We start from the raw sequence: 15186 nt of genomic DNA, 5'->3' as shown, positions 1-15186 counted from the left end.
GAGGGACCAGACAAAGAGCGATTCAGAAGACCCTTATGAAGAAAACATCAGGGGAACAGTTTACCCTGCCCGGGATAGGCTTACCGGGGCCCCGCCCTGGAGCCAAGCCCGGGGAGGGTGCCCGAGGTCGAGCACAGCCCGAAGAGGAGACATGGGCCCACCACCCGCAGGAGGCGCCATAGGGGTCGGGTGCATTGTGTGCCAGGCGACAGCCAGGAGCGGAGGGCCCTGGCGGACCGATCCCCGGCTGCCAAGACAGTTTTACTCAAAGTATTTAAATTAAGGCTAAGAGATTTAAAGCTCAGGAAAACAGATGCAGGGTTGTTGATTATTTGAGGTACTTGAGCATTTTACCCAAACAAATGCTCCTGACCGCCTGTGGCTAACTGAGCTGTTTTGGTAGACCTACACTGGTGGTTTTAATGTTCTGGCTAATTAGTATATAAACAAACAGTCCTTGGAGTAATAGTGTGGGTTCTCCACAGAAGCTTCTGAAGCTAATTTAAATTTATTTAAAAAAAATCTCAGTCCAAGATTGTTTCAGTATATAGTCATTTCATTGGATATTTCAAGGGATTGTTTTATATGAATTACACTGCCCTCCAAGAATTCAGACAATAACCCTTTTCAGAATCAGTATAAACATTTCACCTGTCACAACAGGTCACGCACCGTACTAGAAGCTCCTGGATATTAAAACCTAAGCTGGGAACGCCTACAATTCCCACGATGAGTGGTCACCATACAAAGCACACTAGGAGGAAGATCAAACCAAGTTATTCAGCAGGGGGCAGTTCTTTTTAGAAAGCATTGTCATGCGTTTTGCTTTATTCGTGTTAACTTGCCATCTCCACTTTAGAAGACAGATGTGTGGTAAGAGGCTGAATGAGTTGCAATTTTTTTACAATGTGGCAGCTGGGCAACAATTACAGAGATGCACCCATCCACTGAGCTAGGGAGCAGAGTCAGGACAATTTTCTGTGTTCTTGACCTGGACTGGTGACCAGCTGGTCAGCCTGATGTATGTTCGATTATGAGCCTCTCTATTTCATGCATGTGCAACATGTGCAACATGCACATGGCGTCGCAGGCTAATAGTTGCTCACAATCTTACAGCCACATGTTATTAGTGTGAGGCTGTGGCCCATAGCGTGATGAAGACACAAAGTAAACCTAACGCGACCCTTCAATCACCCTCACCCAGCTGCACGGACATTTTAAAGAACCTAACACAGACAAAGTGGCTAAAAGCTAAAGCTATCCAGAGCCACAAGCCAGCAGCTTTGACAAAAACCTCGGTATGGAGGAACAAAGAACTGAGGAAAATCATTTAGATGAGTGAAAAAGAGAAAAGGGTCAATGTCCTGGTATTTGTTGATTTGATAAACATGCTAAAAAAATGATGTTACACATATAAAAATGATGCTGCACCTGCTATTGTTTGGCTTTATTTTCAGAGTTGTTTCAGTGAGAGAAGATCCTTGAACTTATAGCAGTTTGAAGGGAAATTGTAAAGTTTAACAAATTAATTTTATTATGAAAATAATATATTGCATGACAGAAAGGCTGCTTGTAGTTCTTAGAAAGAACATGACAACTGGCAGTTCACTGAATCTTCCAAGAAAACTACTATTTCTGTTTTAGCGCAATTTGCTACGTTTGATCTAAGAAAACTCTACAGTACTGATGATGTACTATTAGTAACACATGGCTTTTCATAGATGGGAAAAAAGCAAATGAAAAACCTTCTGTCAAAAACCCCAATTTACAATGGAAACCATTTTTCCATTCCAGAATTTATGGGTCCCTATGGGGAAAACTACTTGAAAACTATAGATGGAGCAATAAATTAGCAATCAAACGTGTGATTTCAGACGCAGCTAAAGACCAGGAATTCTTCAGCTTGTGTAAGACAAATATTGCCCTATCAGTTCACAGGTTGGTCAGAGGGTGAGGCCAATTATCAGCAGCTCTCCCGGAGTTGTTTGGGATTCAGTGTCTCTTTTAAAGAAACACAAGCTCCAACTCTCCCTGCTATGTCCCCCTGCTGTCCGACCCATGCGAACAGGAGGAAGTATGAAGAGGCAGGGTTAGGAAAATATACAGACCTCTTGTTTGCATTCAGAAAGAGAGGCTCCAGCCGAGCAGACACAGAGTATAGAGTTGTGATCTCTGGAGGATGATACAGAATTTCTCCTTCCTCTCCATCCGGCAGTGGAGTCGATTCAACATCTGTGTCCTCGGGAAAGCTGAAGGAACGCAGTCTACAAAAAAACAAGGCAACAGTAATACAAAGTACAAACACAGAGCTAGCCTTGCTGAATGTGGGTGGGTTGCAAGTTTCAATCCCTATGAAGAATTTCTTTATTTTGAAAAAGCCCTCGACTCACTCTGGATTCTTCCAGTCCACCTCCACAATACTCTCCACACCCTTGGTGAGTTCCTTTACTCGCACGATGTTATACCGTTGCTCCATTGTCTGTAGAAACTTGGAGAGCTGTTAGAAAAGACACACATACTGATGAGGTTATGCATTTCACACTAAAATGTGTTCAATGTCACAAGCTGGACACATGATACCTTCTTATAGCTCGACTTCTTGATATCAAGTTGCTTTCCACTTGGGCTGAAAAATACAAGGTGTTTTCAGCAATAATTTTTCTTTCCCCTTAAAACTTCTACAAAGGTGATTTATACATTACCAGCAAGAAAACATATGGTTGCGGAGAAATGTACTCGTCAGTAGGGGGAGCTCTGACTTCTTCACCTTGCTCTTTAAGGCATGAAGAAAGCACTGCAACAGCATGGCGTCCATTACCTCTGTGAAAACAAGGCATGACCTGTATTACATACTTTTCTCTGAGCATGCAAAAAAAAAAAAAAAAGTATTCCACAGCTGAATTAACATAACAAAACCACATGTTCACAAAAAAAACCCAACAAAGTCATCGAGCCTGCCCTGCAACCATTTAGTAGTCATTACGTCAATCAGATTTAAATCGGGGATTAAAGTATTTATGAGGTTTTGGTGAAGTATTATTAAAAGCAGATTCAGAACAACTTTGGTGGGAAGTAATTTAATGGTAAATCTATAACTTCATTTTTATTAATAACACTTCTGATCCTTGCACTTACCATCATCCTGTTACATCAAGGAAAATATGTGAGAGAATTTGATTACATCTATTCAAAAGTCACCTCAAGCCTCAAGGCGACTTTTGTTGTACATCTGGTACCTTGTGGTGTTTTCTGCTCATCCTGGGTCTCCTCCTCCTTCTCATTGTTCTTTTCGCCCTTCTCTTCATCCTGTTCAACTAAGCTCAGCTCCTCAAAACAAGACTGGGCTTGATCTGTGACCGTTTCCTCTGGACTGTGCTGCTCCTCCACACACTTATCAACTTCCTCCTCCTCTTTGTCACTGATTTCACATTCCTCACCGTTCTCCCCATGTGCTTCACTTTCTGCATCTGGTAAAGAAGGAGGACCTGACTTATCTCCAAAAGCCCTGAAAAGGATATGAAACTGGCATTAGAGCATTTTGACTTTTTGCCTCCACCAGCCAATCAACTTGCAGTTTAAACGAATGCTTGTTCAAACTCAAATCGGACAAACTCACCACAAACAAAATACAGTCCTTTTTACCTGCATCAGTACTTTTATTTTAAACAGTTCTAATGAGTAGCCACTTTACTGGATACAGTTATTCAGCTATTCAGTAACACAAAATGCCTTCTTTATTACAGAGGTCAGAGGAGAAAGGCCAGACTCCTTTGATGAAGAGAACACTTCAAATCAAATAATCACTTATAATGCAGAAGAGCATCTCTAAATGCACAACACGTCAAACCTTGAAGCAGATGTGCTACAGCAGCAGGAGACCACAAAAAGTGAGACTCATGTCAGCTAAGAACAGGAAACTGAATTCACATGGGCTCGCCCAGATTGGACGGAAAAGTGTCACCTGGTCTGGAGACTCTCCATTTCTGCTGCAACATTCAAATGTTAGGTCAGAGTTTGGCATAAACAACATGAAAGCATGGATAACTTTTGCCTTGGTTCAGGCTGCTGGTGATGGAAATGCCACAGCTTATCTGGCTATTGATGGTGACCATGCCTGCCTATTTATCACCACAGGGTATCCACCTTTTTAAGTCTGCTGCCAGGAAAATAAATGTCAAAAAGCTCAAATCATCTCAAACTGTGCTCTTGAACAGTTTACTGTACTCAGTTGGCCTCCAGTCACCAGATCTCAATCCAATAAAGCACCTCTGGAATGTGCTGGAACAGTAGATTTGTATCATGGATGTGCTGCCAACAAATTAATATGGACCAAAATCTCTGAGGAATGTTTCCACAACCTGGTTGAGTCCTTGCTATAAAGAATTGAGGCAGTTCTGAAGGCAAAACAGGGGGTTCAAATCAGTACTAGCAAGGTGTACCTAATGAAGTGTCCCGTGAGTGCACTGTGTGTAATGAAGATTAAATTAAACTAATAGATGGGCACTAAATATAAGCATCACTAATGCAATATCTAATCAAATGTGAAATGTCATTATTTCAGAATGTCATTTTATTTGCGGGAATTTTTTCCCAATTTACCAAACTCTAATTTGTTGATGTTTGAGTCCAAATAAATATTCATGCCAAATCTGAAGTTCACCAAGCATTCCTGATATAGTCACAGGAATGTCATGGACATGGACCTTTTATAGCCAAAATGTCATGAGTTCATTTCCGAAAAAGCCTTGATAAATTTCAAAGCCACTGCGTTTAGGAGAGTGGGACGGGCAGACATGATGTGCAAAAACATAATGTGCATCACTAACAAACAATGATCAAATGTTATCAGTTTCATCTTCACTGTTTTTGGAATATCCTCATAAGGAAAAGAAGACAGGTGGTCCTTGTTGTGTAAGTGCTTCATTTTTTTTTTCATCACTTTTTTTTTTTCCATTTTTGCATCACTTTTTGCATCATCTGTCAAACCAATGGCAAATTTAGAATCACCAATAAACTAAATAACCAAGCTGTGAACTGTGGGAAGTAGCCTACATGGGCAGAGGGAGAACATGCCTGGAGAAAGCCTGAGAAGCAGGTTTGAACCAACACCCAGCTGTCAGAGGTGCAAGCCAGGATACACCCAGCACAGGTCACCAATTTGGCCAACACTGAGAGACACGCAACTTCAAACATTCACTGCCCTAGTTATTGAGAAAAAACACACCAAAAATTCTCCACCTGCTAGAGTCTTCATGCTAAGCTAAGGAGCTGCCAACTGTAGCCTTCAATTTAATGGGGTGAAACGACACTAATCAATAATGCCACTAAACTTAAATTCAAAACAATTCAATGCTTTAAGGTGAAAGCGACTCACCAGAGATAATCCATGTACGTGTGAAGAATGCAGACTCCTCTTCCTTTCATACCCAAACAGTGCATCTGTTCAGTGGACACAGCAGCTGTCCCAACTGCAACAGGTGCTCTAGGAACAACCCGAAGGACACAGTCACACTTACATTTTTTAGGAAAGGTCTTCCAAAAGTGTTTAATATAACATACCTGTTGTTCACTAATGTAACAGCACAGCTGTCTCCCTGTTTCACATCTGGGAGACCACATGAAGGCACCACCACACCTGGGAGCATGAGATCTTTGGAAAAGCACAATATTCTCTCATATCTTTGCACAAAACATTTGCACACGATTCACTGATCCCCCACCTCAAAAAAAAAGCATACCTGCCCCTCCAGTCAATTTCTGAAGAACAGGAGGCCATGTCTTGAAGGCTGGGAGGAGAGCGGGGTATCGCCAAAGAACATACACTAATAAATATGACAAAAAAAAAAAAAGTTACTTAAGAGCAGATCAGTCATCCCATTGTATCCCATATTAGTGCGTTCATTGCAGTTTAATTACCGGTAGGAAAAAGTTTTTTATCCACTTCAAAGAACACTGGATTTTTATGAAGAACATAAACTGTCACAGCATCTCCCTTGTGTGCATAACTCTTGAGAACATTTAGTTCCTCTTTATTGGGGACCAGTTCAGACAGTTCATCAGCAGACAGCAAAGGAAAGGCCGCGGATAAGTCAGCTTTGAGCTTTCTCCTAAAGGCAACAACACAGAAATAGATAAAATACACACGAACAGATGTTTTAAAAATATACCATTTCAATTTATCTGATAATATCTTAACAGATTACCCTGTTTATGCTTGGCTTAACTGCACCATGACCCACACTATTTTTATGCTCAACTCAAGGAAATTGATCCATTTATTTGTTAAAAGATTTTTTTTTTTAGAATCCAAATTTATATTTTATTTATTTGTTTTTTTTCAGCTATCAGCTATAATAGCTTGTCAAAACTATACTTTTCCTCTAAAACATTAGTTTCATTTGTCACCTTGCCAAAAAATAGTCATCTGCTCCTTTCAGCGGGTTATTATTTACCGCCACTTAGGAGCCAAGTTCAATAAACTCTGAGTGGATTAAGGTCCTCTTCGCTTGGCTCATAAATGGAAATAAATGTTATCTCAGATACATGTTCTCTCTGAGATAATCATGTGTGATTAGTAAATGAAAGTCATCATCAGGAGAGGATGAGTGTCAGTGCGCACCATGATGATAGAGAAAAGGGGATGGGGGAGTTATTTTAACCAGCTTGGTCTAATTGGCCATCAAATGCATGCATAAAATATATAAATCTTTTATACTGGCTATGGTTACGATGTGTCTGATGAAGTTAATTCAATAAGGATGGGATGCATGCGACTGCGACATCTACATTTGATATCTTCCCTAATTTCCTTCGGGATTAATAAAGTATTCTGATTAAAGTGACACTGAGAAAACGCAGGGAACAGAAACTGAATACAAAAGGTAGGTAACTGCTTTAGCCTAAATTCTCTAGAAAATGTGTCATGGTGCAGAATTTGAACTTTATTTTTTTACCTGTCCCGTCATCAGAAGTGTTGTCTGAGAGCCCAACAGATTCAGAATGTGAACTTTCAAACATTATACTTTTTAAAATATTGCTCAACATAATTTAATGGCTATATTTCAACATATGGATTTATTTCAACATGAAATTCAGTCAGACTGTCTGCAGCCTGCTTTTAAAAGCCCACTTTAAACTACATTTGGCTCTGTTTTATCATCTCAAAGTTATCTCTGTCTCATCTTTATTCAAATATTCACATAAAGTTCAAGATCTTAACAGTGTCAGACATTTTTTCCGACTACAACCTCATAAATGATTGTGTGTTTACGTGTGCAAAGCTTTATTTAAACAGTTATTGTTGGCTGATGGTGTGACAGCTGCATTACCCTCCACAGAGTCATTGTGAAAGATGTAGTGTACAGATTTTATTCTGAGCTGGAAATAAATCGGCAGTGTAATCGCTGCGTCTGTCCTCACATTGATGACTGAGGACTCCGCTAAGTACAAAAAATAAAGACTGACCTTGAATTCTGGTGTTTGGAAAAACATAAACTTCATATTAAATCACTCCACTGCATGATTTGATAGGGACCTCATGAGGGAGGAAATTAATCTAAATGCTTGTCAGTTGATTCAGGAGCAGCAGAAGGAGTCCGAGAGAAACTAGGAGTTCATTGAAGAAGAAAACCAGACAGCAAGCATGATAGGTACACAGATTCAGAGTTTATGTTAGCATTCTTTCTGTAACAGAAACCTCAGAGTACCCTCAACTCAGGATTAAGAAACTCAGTTTTTCCTAGGGCCCAAGTTACAACCTGCATGCAGGAGGGAAATATGATTCAAGAGCTCCAAACTCCAAAATGTCCCAAAGGTACTATTCATCTCATAACAGCAATCTTATAAAAGAGATGACATACAGCTCTGGGTCAGAGAAAAATCCACATTTTAGCCAACCTCTTCAACTGTCTAATTCTGTAACTAATGAAATAAAAAAATGTCATCATTGGTTCAGAAAAGCTGCATCCAAGCATCAAGTTCTCTCCTTGGTTCTTTATCCATTCATGTAACATCTGCTGTCCGAGACCTGAGTGTGATATTCAAATCTAATCACAGTTGTGAGAAACATAAACAAGATTTCCCAGTCCTGCTACTATCACCTAAGGAATTTTGTAAAGATACGATCAGTACTTTACAAAAATGATTCAGTGTCAGACTATCATTCATACTTTAATTTCCACTGGGTTGGATTATTTTAATAATAATTACACAGGTATCAGAAAGCACTAAATCACAAAATACAACAGGTAGACCTTTTAAAAGAACCAAGAAAACTGAACATATTCCACGAGTCTTAATGCCTCTACACAGGCTCCCCATTTCTTTTAGAACTGACAGTATATTTAAAGCCCAGCCCAAGAATATATATATAAACATAACCTAACTAAGAGACAAACATCAACAGTTGGAGTGGAAGAGAGAGGCTGAGCAGTTCATACATAGCATACATTTTAGATATATATATTTTTTACATTCATAGATTAGCTTCACCTTATTCTTTCAACTTTTTGATTTTAATGTTAATTTTACTGGAATCACATTGTATTGGATTTACATTTTGACACCGGCACATTTTGATTGATTTTTTTTAAAAATTATAATTTCCACCCAGTATGTCCGTTTATTCTGTTCCTATGCGAAGCACCTCGTAACACTGGTTTTGATAAACGTGATAAATGATATACAAATAAGCGTTATTATTATTGTTATTATTATAAGAGTAAAATAATATGGTCATTATTTGTCCTTGTTAAATATTGATCGATATTGACAGTGCCAGCTAATAATGAGCTTTCAGCTCAAATACGAAGATATACGGAAAAACTGATATATCGCCGCTATTTAAATCTATTCATTCACTGACCAGAAGCTTCACTGTAAGCTGAAGAGAAGAACTACTCCGTTTTGATTTATTCCAGTTATATGAGGAGGACAGCGTCTGATACTTGGACAGTTTAAAAAAATGTTTAGAGTCCTCCACCACATATAATAAATGTGAATATGTAGAAGAAGCAAGCGTCAGCTAAAGATGTGAGCAGCAGTGACTCACCTGTCTGATCCTTTGATTGCGGTGTTGGATTTGACACGAAATGGTTTGGCAAACATATTTTCATAAAACGTTAGTCAGAAGAATTCAGCATGACCACTTCTGATTGTACGCCTTTTCAGTACATCAGCACAGAGCATCTAAAACGACTCATCTACAACACATAAACTGATTCTACAATGCTTTTCAGTAGTCAGCTGCTCCTCGTTTGGTGGGATGGTCCGACACATATTTATGACCGATGTGAAACTGCACAGGCAACTTTTGTTCCGCATGATAAACTAAGCACGTAGGTGTCAGTACGGTAATATTTTTTCTGCGGAGTCCAACGTGTGTGTATATCGAATCTCCGTTACCATCGACAGAATAGGCAGTAATTGTAAAACTTCTTGTAGGCTAAACCAAGCAACTGTTTAATGTTGACTCACATGAACAGTGCTCCATGTAAAATAATGACTTGTTAAAAGTGTCGACAATTAAGCATTTCAACTAGTGAGAAAAATTTATTGTCGTTGCAAAGAAAGACAGTTTTATTCTGTCTTTGCTGTGTAATAATAATAATAATAATAATACTTCTGAAACAAACAATGAAACTAATAAAAAAAACTATACATTTCCTTTATAAAGTAAATTTTAGCTCTGAAAATATTTACTCAGGCATTTTACTCTCCACTGATTAAAATAGGTACCTTTTCTGGAAAGCTTTGATAGGTAGAGGGGCATGCTGGGAGATATATGACTTGAACTTCCTGACCTTGTCTCTTGTAGTTTTATTCAAAATGCTCATGAAGCTGTTGACGTCAGCTATGCAATAATCAGTTTTTAGGCAAGTGAGGAAGAGAACTGTTTGTGTTTTTGTAAAGGATTGAATCCACGTATGGACTCCTACCGTGTACAATACATCCAGAAAGTGCTCAATTGGTAAGGATTGTTGAATGAGGAATTCCATAAGTGAGTTGGATGCTATACAGTGATTCATCCAGTCAGTCTGTGAGGACCTGTAGTTAATGGCTTATCTTCTTTGCTCCATGCTTATAGACAGAGAGAATGTGAGATGGTGTGCTTGGTCCGGTAAAATGTGGCAGTAAGCGTCTAAAACAGTGTCTGACCCAGGGCTTATCACAGAGTTGTTACACTCGTAGCACCAACTGTCCATGTGCCCCACAACGCAGATTCCAAAGAAGTAGAGTGGGAGCGACTACTCGGTTTTCAGGTCTCCAGCTGGCTGTGTCTCTGTCTGCAGTGGAGTATAATGTCAAGTTCAGACAAATGCAAAGATGTTGATATGGCAACATGACACGTGGGCCTCTCTTATGGTTTCCAGATGTATGTAGGGTGCAGAAAAATTTATGTATGAAACCCAGACACATGTGAATGGCTTAAGTTGTCGCCGCCCAGCTTCATTTACATCTCAATGACCATAATCTCTATGAACAATTTCAATCTGGTTTCCGCCCCAATCATAAAACAGAAACTGCTCTGTTAAGGATTACCACTGACCTTCTGATGGCAGCTTATTCTTGTCTCCTATCCATCCTCATCCTTCTTGATCTTAGTGCGACGTTTGATACCATTTCTCACAATATTCTCCTGAACCGGTTAGCTTCCATTGGTATTAATCATACCCCACTTACCTGGTTTACCTCCTATCTCTCAGACCGCACTCAGTTTATCCAATTTAAATCCCATTCTTCATATCCTGTTTCTGCTGGTGTGCCCCAAGGTTCAGTATTAGGGCCTCTTTTATTCATTACTTACATGCTCACTCTTGGTCATATATTCTGAAAATATAATATCAATTTTCACTGTTATGCCGATGACACCCAGCTCTGCATTTCTTCTAAACCCAATTCATCCCTCCCACCTACCTCCCTCTCAAACTGTCTTATTGAGATTAGATCCTGGTTCTCCTCCAATTTTCTCAAACTTAACAGTAATAAAGCTGAAGTTTTACTTGTTGGTACACCATCTATTATAACCAAATCCCACGGTTTTTCCATTAACATTGAAAATTCTCCCACCCTTCCCTCCCCTCAGGTTAAGAGTTTGGGTGTCATACTTGATAATACTCTTTCATTCCTGTCTCACATTAATTACATAACCCGGTCCGCTTACTTCCACTTACGTAATATTAACCGACTCCGTCCCTTCCTTACTCCCCATGCTTCTGCCATCCTTGTCCATAGTCTTATTACGTCCCGTATTGATTACTGCAATTCCCTCCTATTTGGTCTCCCTAAAAGGTCCCTTCATAAACTCCAACTTCTTCAAAATTCTGCAGCTCGGGTCATAACTTGCACTCCATCAAGAGCTCATATTACCCCAGTTCTTCAGCAGCTTCACTGGTTGCCCGTAGAAGCCAGGATAAATTTTAAAAGCTTACTTCTTACATACAAGTGTATCCATAAATCTGCTCCTTCATATTTGTGTGACCTGCTCCATATCACCACTGTTTCCCGCCTTCTCAGATCATCATCTGCTATTCATCTTACTGTTCCGTCCTCACACCTTATTACTATAGGGAACAGAGCTTTCAGTCGCTCTGCTCCTCAGCTCTGGAACTCTCTTCCTCCTGCACTAAGAAATATTGACTCCCTTTCCGTATTTAACCTTCCTGCCTTCTTGGGACCTTTTTGTGCCACTGCTATGTGTTAAATGGCTGCCATTTCCACTGTGTTCAGTGGAATATAACCAAACTTGCCACAGGATAGTTTTTACCTGTCAATGTTAATATTCCAGTGTGAATTCCTTAAATCAGCCTAAAATGGCTGAGCAGCAGAAATCCCCACACCCATCACCCTGGGGACCATTTTCTGCCCATTGACTTCCATTATAAATGCTATTTTTCAACCCCAAATTATCATCATATGATTTTATTTTTTCTTCTTTTCTTGGATGTCAATGAAGACTCAGGGCCTTGAAGTTTTAATTTTTAAATTGCAAAAAAAATGCAAAAAAAATAATGGCAGGTCAAAATGTATGTTGGTGCCAATCTTTGGTCCATCTAAAGGCCTACTTATAATGACAATCACATATTACTTCAACTGGTTTTTTGTGGAAATATTTAGTTTCGTTTTTTGGTTTTTGGGGCTTATAACACAGGGCGCTCATGTAATAACACTGGGATTTGAAGGGTTAAAACAACGAAAATATAATTAAAACTTTACATGAATATTTCAGGGAGAAGTAGTTTTACAAGGTTGGCTAATTTAAAGTGGAATAAAATATGGATATATGGTCTTTTTATGGCGTGGCTGAGAATGGTCCCTAGGGTGATGGGTGTGAGTTTTTTAAAGGATGGCAGGAGGGTTAAGACACAGCTCAAAACACATCTGTTTAAACTGGTGTATTCGCTTTAATGCTGATTTTATCTGTTGTCAAGCTCTGTTTTGTAAGTTTAACTTATTTTGTGTATGTTATGACTACTGTTCCTTTTATTAATTTTGTTTTTTGTAAAGTGACCTTGGGTTTCTGAAAGGTGCCCTCAAATAAAATGCATTATTATTATTATTATTAAAGCAACATATAGGGTCTTTGCTAATATTTACATAAATGACATTAATATATTTAATAAATCCCAATTGTTATTCTAGATCTTACCTCAATTTCTTTCCAGAGCTCATCAGCAAAAATGTGCCCAAAGGTTCTTTACAGTCTGCTGTTTTTACTTAGATTTAGATAAGAAGTTAGCTAGTTTTCTCCAATTTTTAGAGAGTCCAAAAATCTCTATTATCTTTAATTTTGACCAAATAACGGGGCTTCTGTTACAAATGTTTTTATTGATAGTAGCTAGTAAGTAGTAAGAGTAAATCAGAGTAAATCGTTTTGGGTAGCGCTTTTCATGGATGTTAGTGTGGTTGAAAATACTTCAGGCTGGATAAAATAAATGTCATTCAAAAGCAGAATAACATAAAATGAACCATTTTTTAACAACACATAGAAAAGTACACACAAAATCAAAAACTAAAATTGTCAGGTTATGGTTTTAAACTTGAACAGATTAAATTTTGTGCTGATTTCAGATGATTTTAGGGGTTATAGATGTTAAAAAAAAAACTAGAGCTGCTAGACTTTTAAACACATCAAAGGCAATAAAGGAACCTTGAACCTTGATACAGTAAAGTAAGTAAATCAAAGTGAATAATGTCTGAGTACAGTTTTTTTTAAAACATTTTTTAAATTTAGCTGCTGTATACCACCACAATAATAGACCATTATAGTGTAAAAACTCAGGTGTTCACCATGGAAATGAATGGCAAAGTGCTAGAAATTTTCCACAGTGACGTTCAATAAAAGAGAAGCTTCTAGTTAAGCAAAAGATTTTGATTATAATATCTTGTATGCATTGCTATTCTTATCTGTTGTAACAGTAGATGCTAGGGTAATGAGGCAACAGCTGTGTTTTATTCATTGTGGCCATAGAAAAACCAACACCTCTGTAAGATCTCAATAACACCGGTATCCCCTCCATGTGTTCCTTTACCACATTCTTCTGGAACTGATTAGTCACTCATAAGGCACTTAACTACAGAGTATCTGTTGTAATCTGTAGTCTTAGGATGACAGGTAGCATTTCATGTTAGAGGTGAGAAAGGCCAGAGTTCAAAAAGTTGGCCAACTGTTGACATCAGAAGAGATTTATATATTTTTGTAACTTGTGATTTTCTGGTTTCTGGGAGCTTATACTCACTACACTGCTTTCTCAAAGGCTCAGACTCAGTTCTGTTATCCAGGAGGTCCAGCCTCTGTTGTATCATGTTCAAGGGTTTGTTTTGAAAGAAGAGCACTGACCCATCTTATTCACTAGGTTGTCTTATGTTTTATGTGCTTCCTCATCTTAAAACAGTGTTTAACCTTGTAACACCAAGCGATTTGATATTAGATACATGAGCTTTAGAGACCTCTACATCATCAGTGTAATAGTTTTCCTCAAAAACCTGATGCATACAGCCAGACACATGCAATGCTTCCGTGAGCAATAAATTGCACAGAAATGTAGCAAAGATTTTACCTTTTTTTTTTTTTTTAAATTGGAGCTAAAGATGATGTTTTGTTGTAAACAAGTATTTGGACATTTGGACAGTTATAGAGGTTTTTTTTAATTTTGCCATCATATACTAGCAGATGATAAGTAAAGTAATTACAAAAACTAACACAATTTAAGGTGATTTAATCCTCTCAAGGCAGGCGTTGCCGATTTGCAACAGTTAAAAACTAACAACCTGATTACCCCACATACATATTTTATGAGGTTTTTTTTACTCAGAAGTACAACTGCAGGACTTGGTTGTGCATTAGCAACAAAAAGTTTAATTTGAGCCTGAGAGGGTTAAAGCTTTTATTGTAGCAAGTTTCAGCTCCTGTCTGTTTGTGGGTGTTTCTGTCTTCAGTTTTAGCTCAAGTAACTGAAAACATGCTATACTGAGTTGAGATCAGGTGACATAATTTCTGTGATTATCCTGTTTAAGTGTCTTCTATGGTTTTCCAGGCTCTTTGGTGTTGCTGAGCTGGCCTCTGCACAAAAGACTGTTGATTTGGGCAAACCTAAAGTTTTTGTTTTTTCTCTGATGGCTAGGGATGGGTATTGATAAGAGTTTCACGATTCCGATTCCATTTTCGATTCTGTTTAACGATTCGATTCTCTTATCAATTCTTTTTTTTAAAAAAAGGAGAACGCTAAGGTCGATTAGCTTAGAACTTTGTTTTATATCTTCTCTTTGAACAAGGTAGAAATTTTGGAGTAACATGGCCTTACAAACCCAACAGTGAGATCTTAAGAGATCCACAGCCTACGGCTCTTCAATGGGGTGTCACAGGGTCCCCAGGAAAAAAAATTGTAAATGTAAAATAATAAAATTAATATTCTTCTGTAGCAATAACAAAGTATAACATAAATTGTTCTGTGGCAATTACACAAGAATATCCAGTAATGTCCCTTCCTACAATTAAACACATTCACTTACCGAAAATCGGGGGCATCTGCTGCGGCAGCCTTTTACCACAAACTTGGTCACTGCTCGGTGACATTCGTCTATCCTGGCCTGAAAGGAGATGCTACCGGTAGACTGCAGCGAGAACTGCCAGCATCTGAGCTAGACTCTGTCTGTCTCTCTCATCATGGTCACTAAACGCACAGTAAT

At 38.6% G+C, this 15186-nt stretch overlaps 1 protein-coding gene across 3 annotated transcripts in view; it reads right to left on the bottom strand.

The window, feature by feature from the left end:
- The window catches only part of eif2d (eukaryotic translation initiation factor 2D), a 66673-nt gene extending 57381 nt beyond the window's left edge, over positions 1-9292 (bottom strand). For all 3 annotated transcript variants that reach the window (XM_026153551.2, XM_026153553.2, XM_026153554.2), the window contains exons 1-10: positions 9050-9292; positions 5917-6107; positions 5739-5822; positions 5560-5650; positions 5375-5482; positions 3237-3505; positions 2703-2820; positions 2581-2626; positions 2391-2497; positions 2109-2264 (exon numbers count right to left, since the gene is read on the bottom strand). In XM_026153551.2, the coding sequence (XP_026009336.1) occupies positions 2109-2264; positions 2391-2497; positions 2581-2626; positions 2703-2820; positions 3237-3505; positions 5375-5482; positions 5560-5650; positions 5739-5822; positions 5917-6107; positions 9050-9105 (1226 nt within the window). In that variant the 5' untranslated portion in view covers positions 9106-9292. The remainder of the gene's footprint in view (positions 1-2108; positions 2265-2390; positions 2498-2580; positions 2627-2702; positions 2821-3236; positions 3506-5374; positions 5483-5559; positions 5651-5738; positions 5823-5916; positions 6108-9049) is intronic.
- Positions 9293-15186: the final 5894 nt, after the last annotated feature.

This window comes from Astatotilapia calliptera, chromosome 20, assembly GCF_964374335.1.
Source record: "Astatotilapia calliptera chromosome 20, fAstCal68.1, whole genome shotgun sequence".
NCBI classification, from domain to species: domain Eukaryota; kingdom Metazoa; phylum Chordata; class Actinopteri; order Cichliformes; family Cichlidae; genus Astatotilapia; species Astatotilapia calliptera.
The sequence above is the reverse complement of the archived record's forward strand: the minus strand, read 5'-3'. Positions and strand labels throughout refer to the sequence as shown.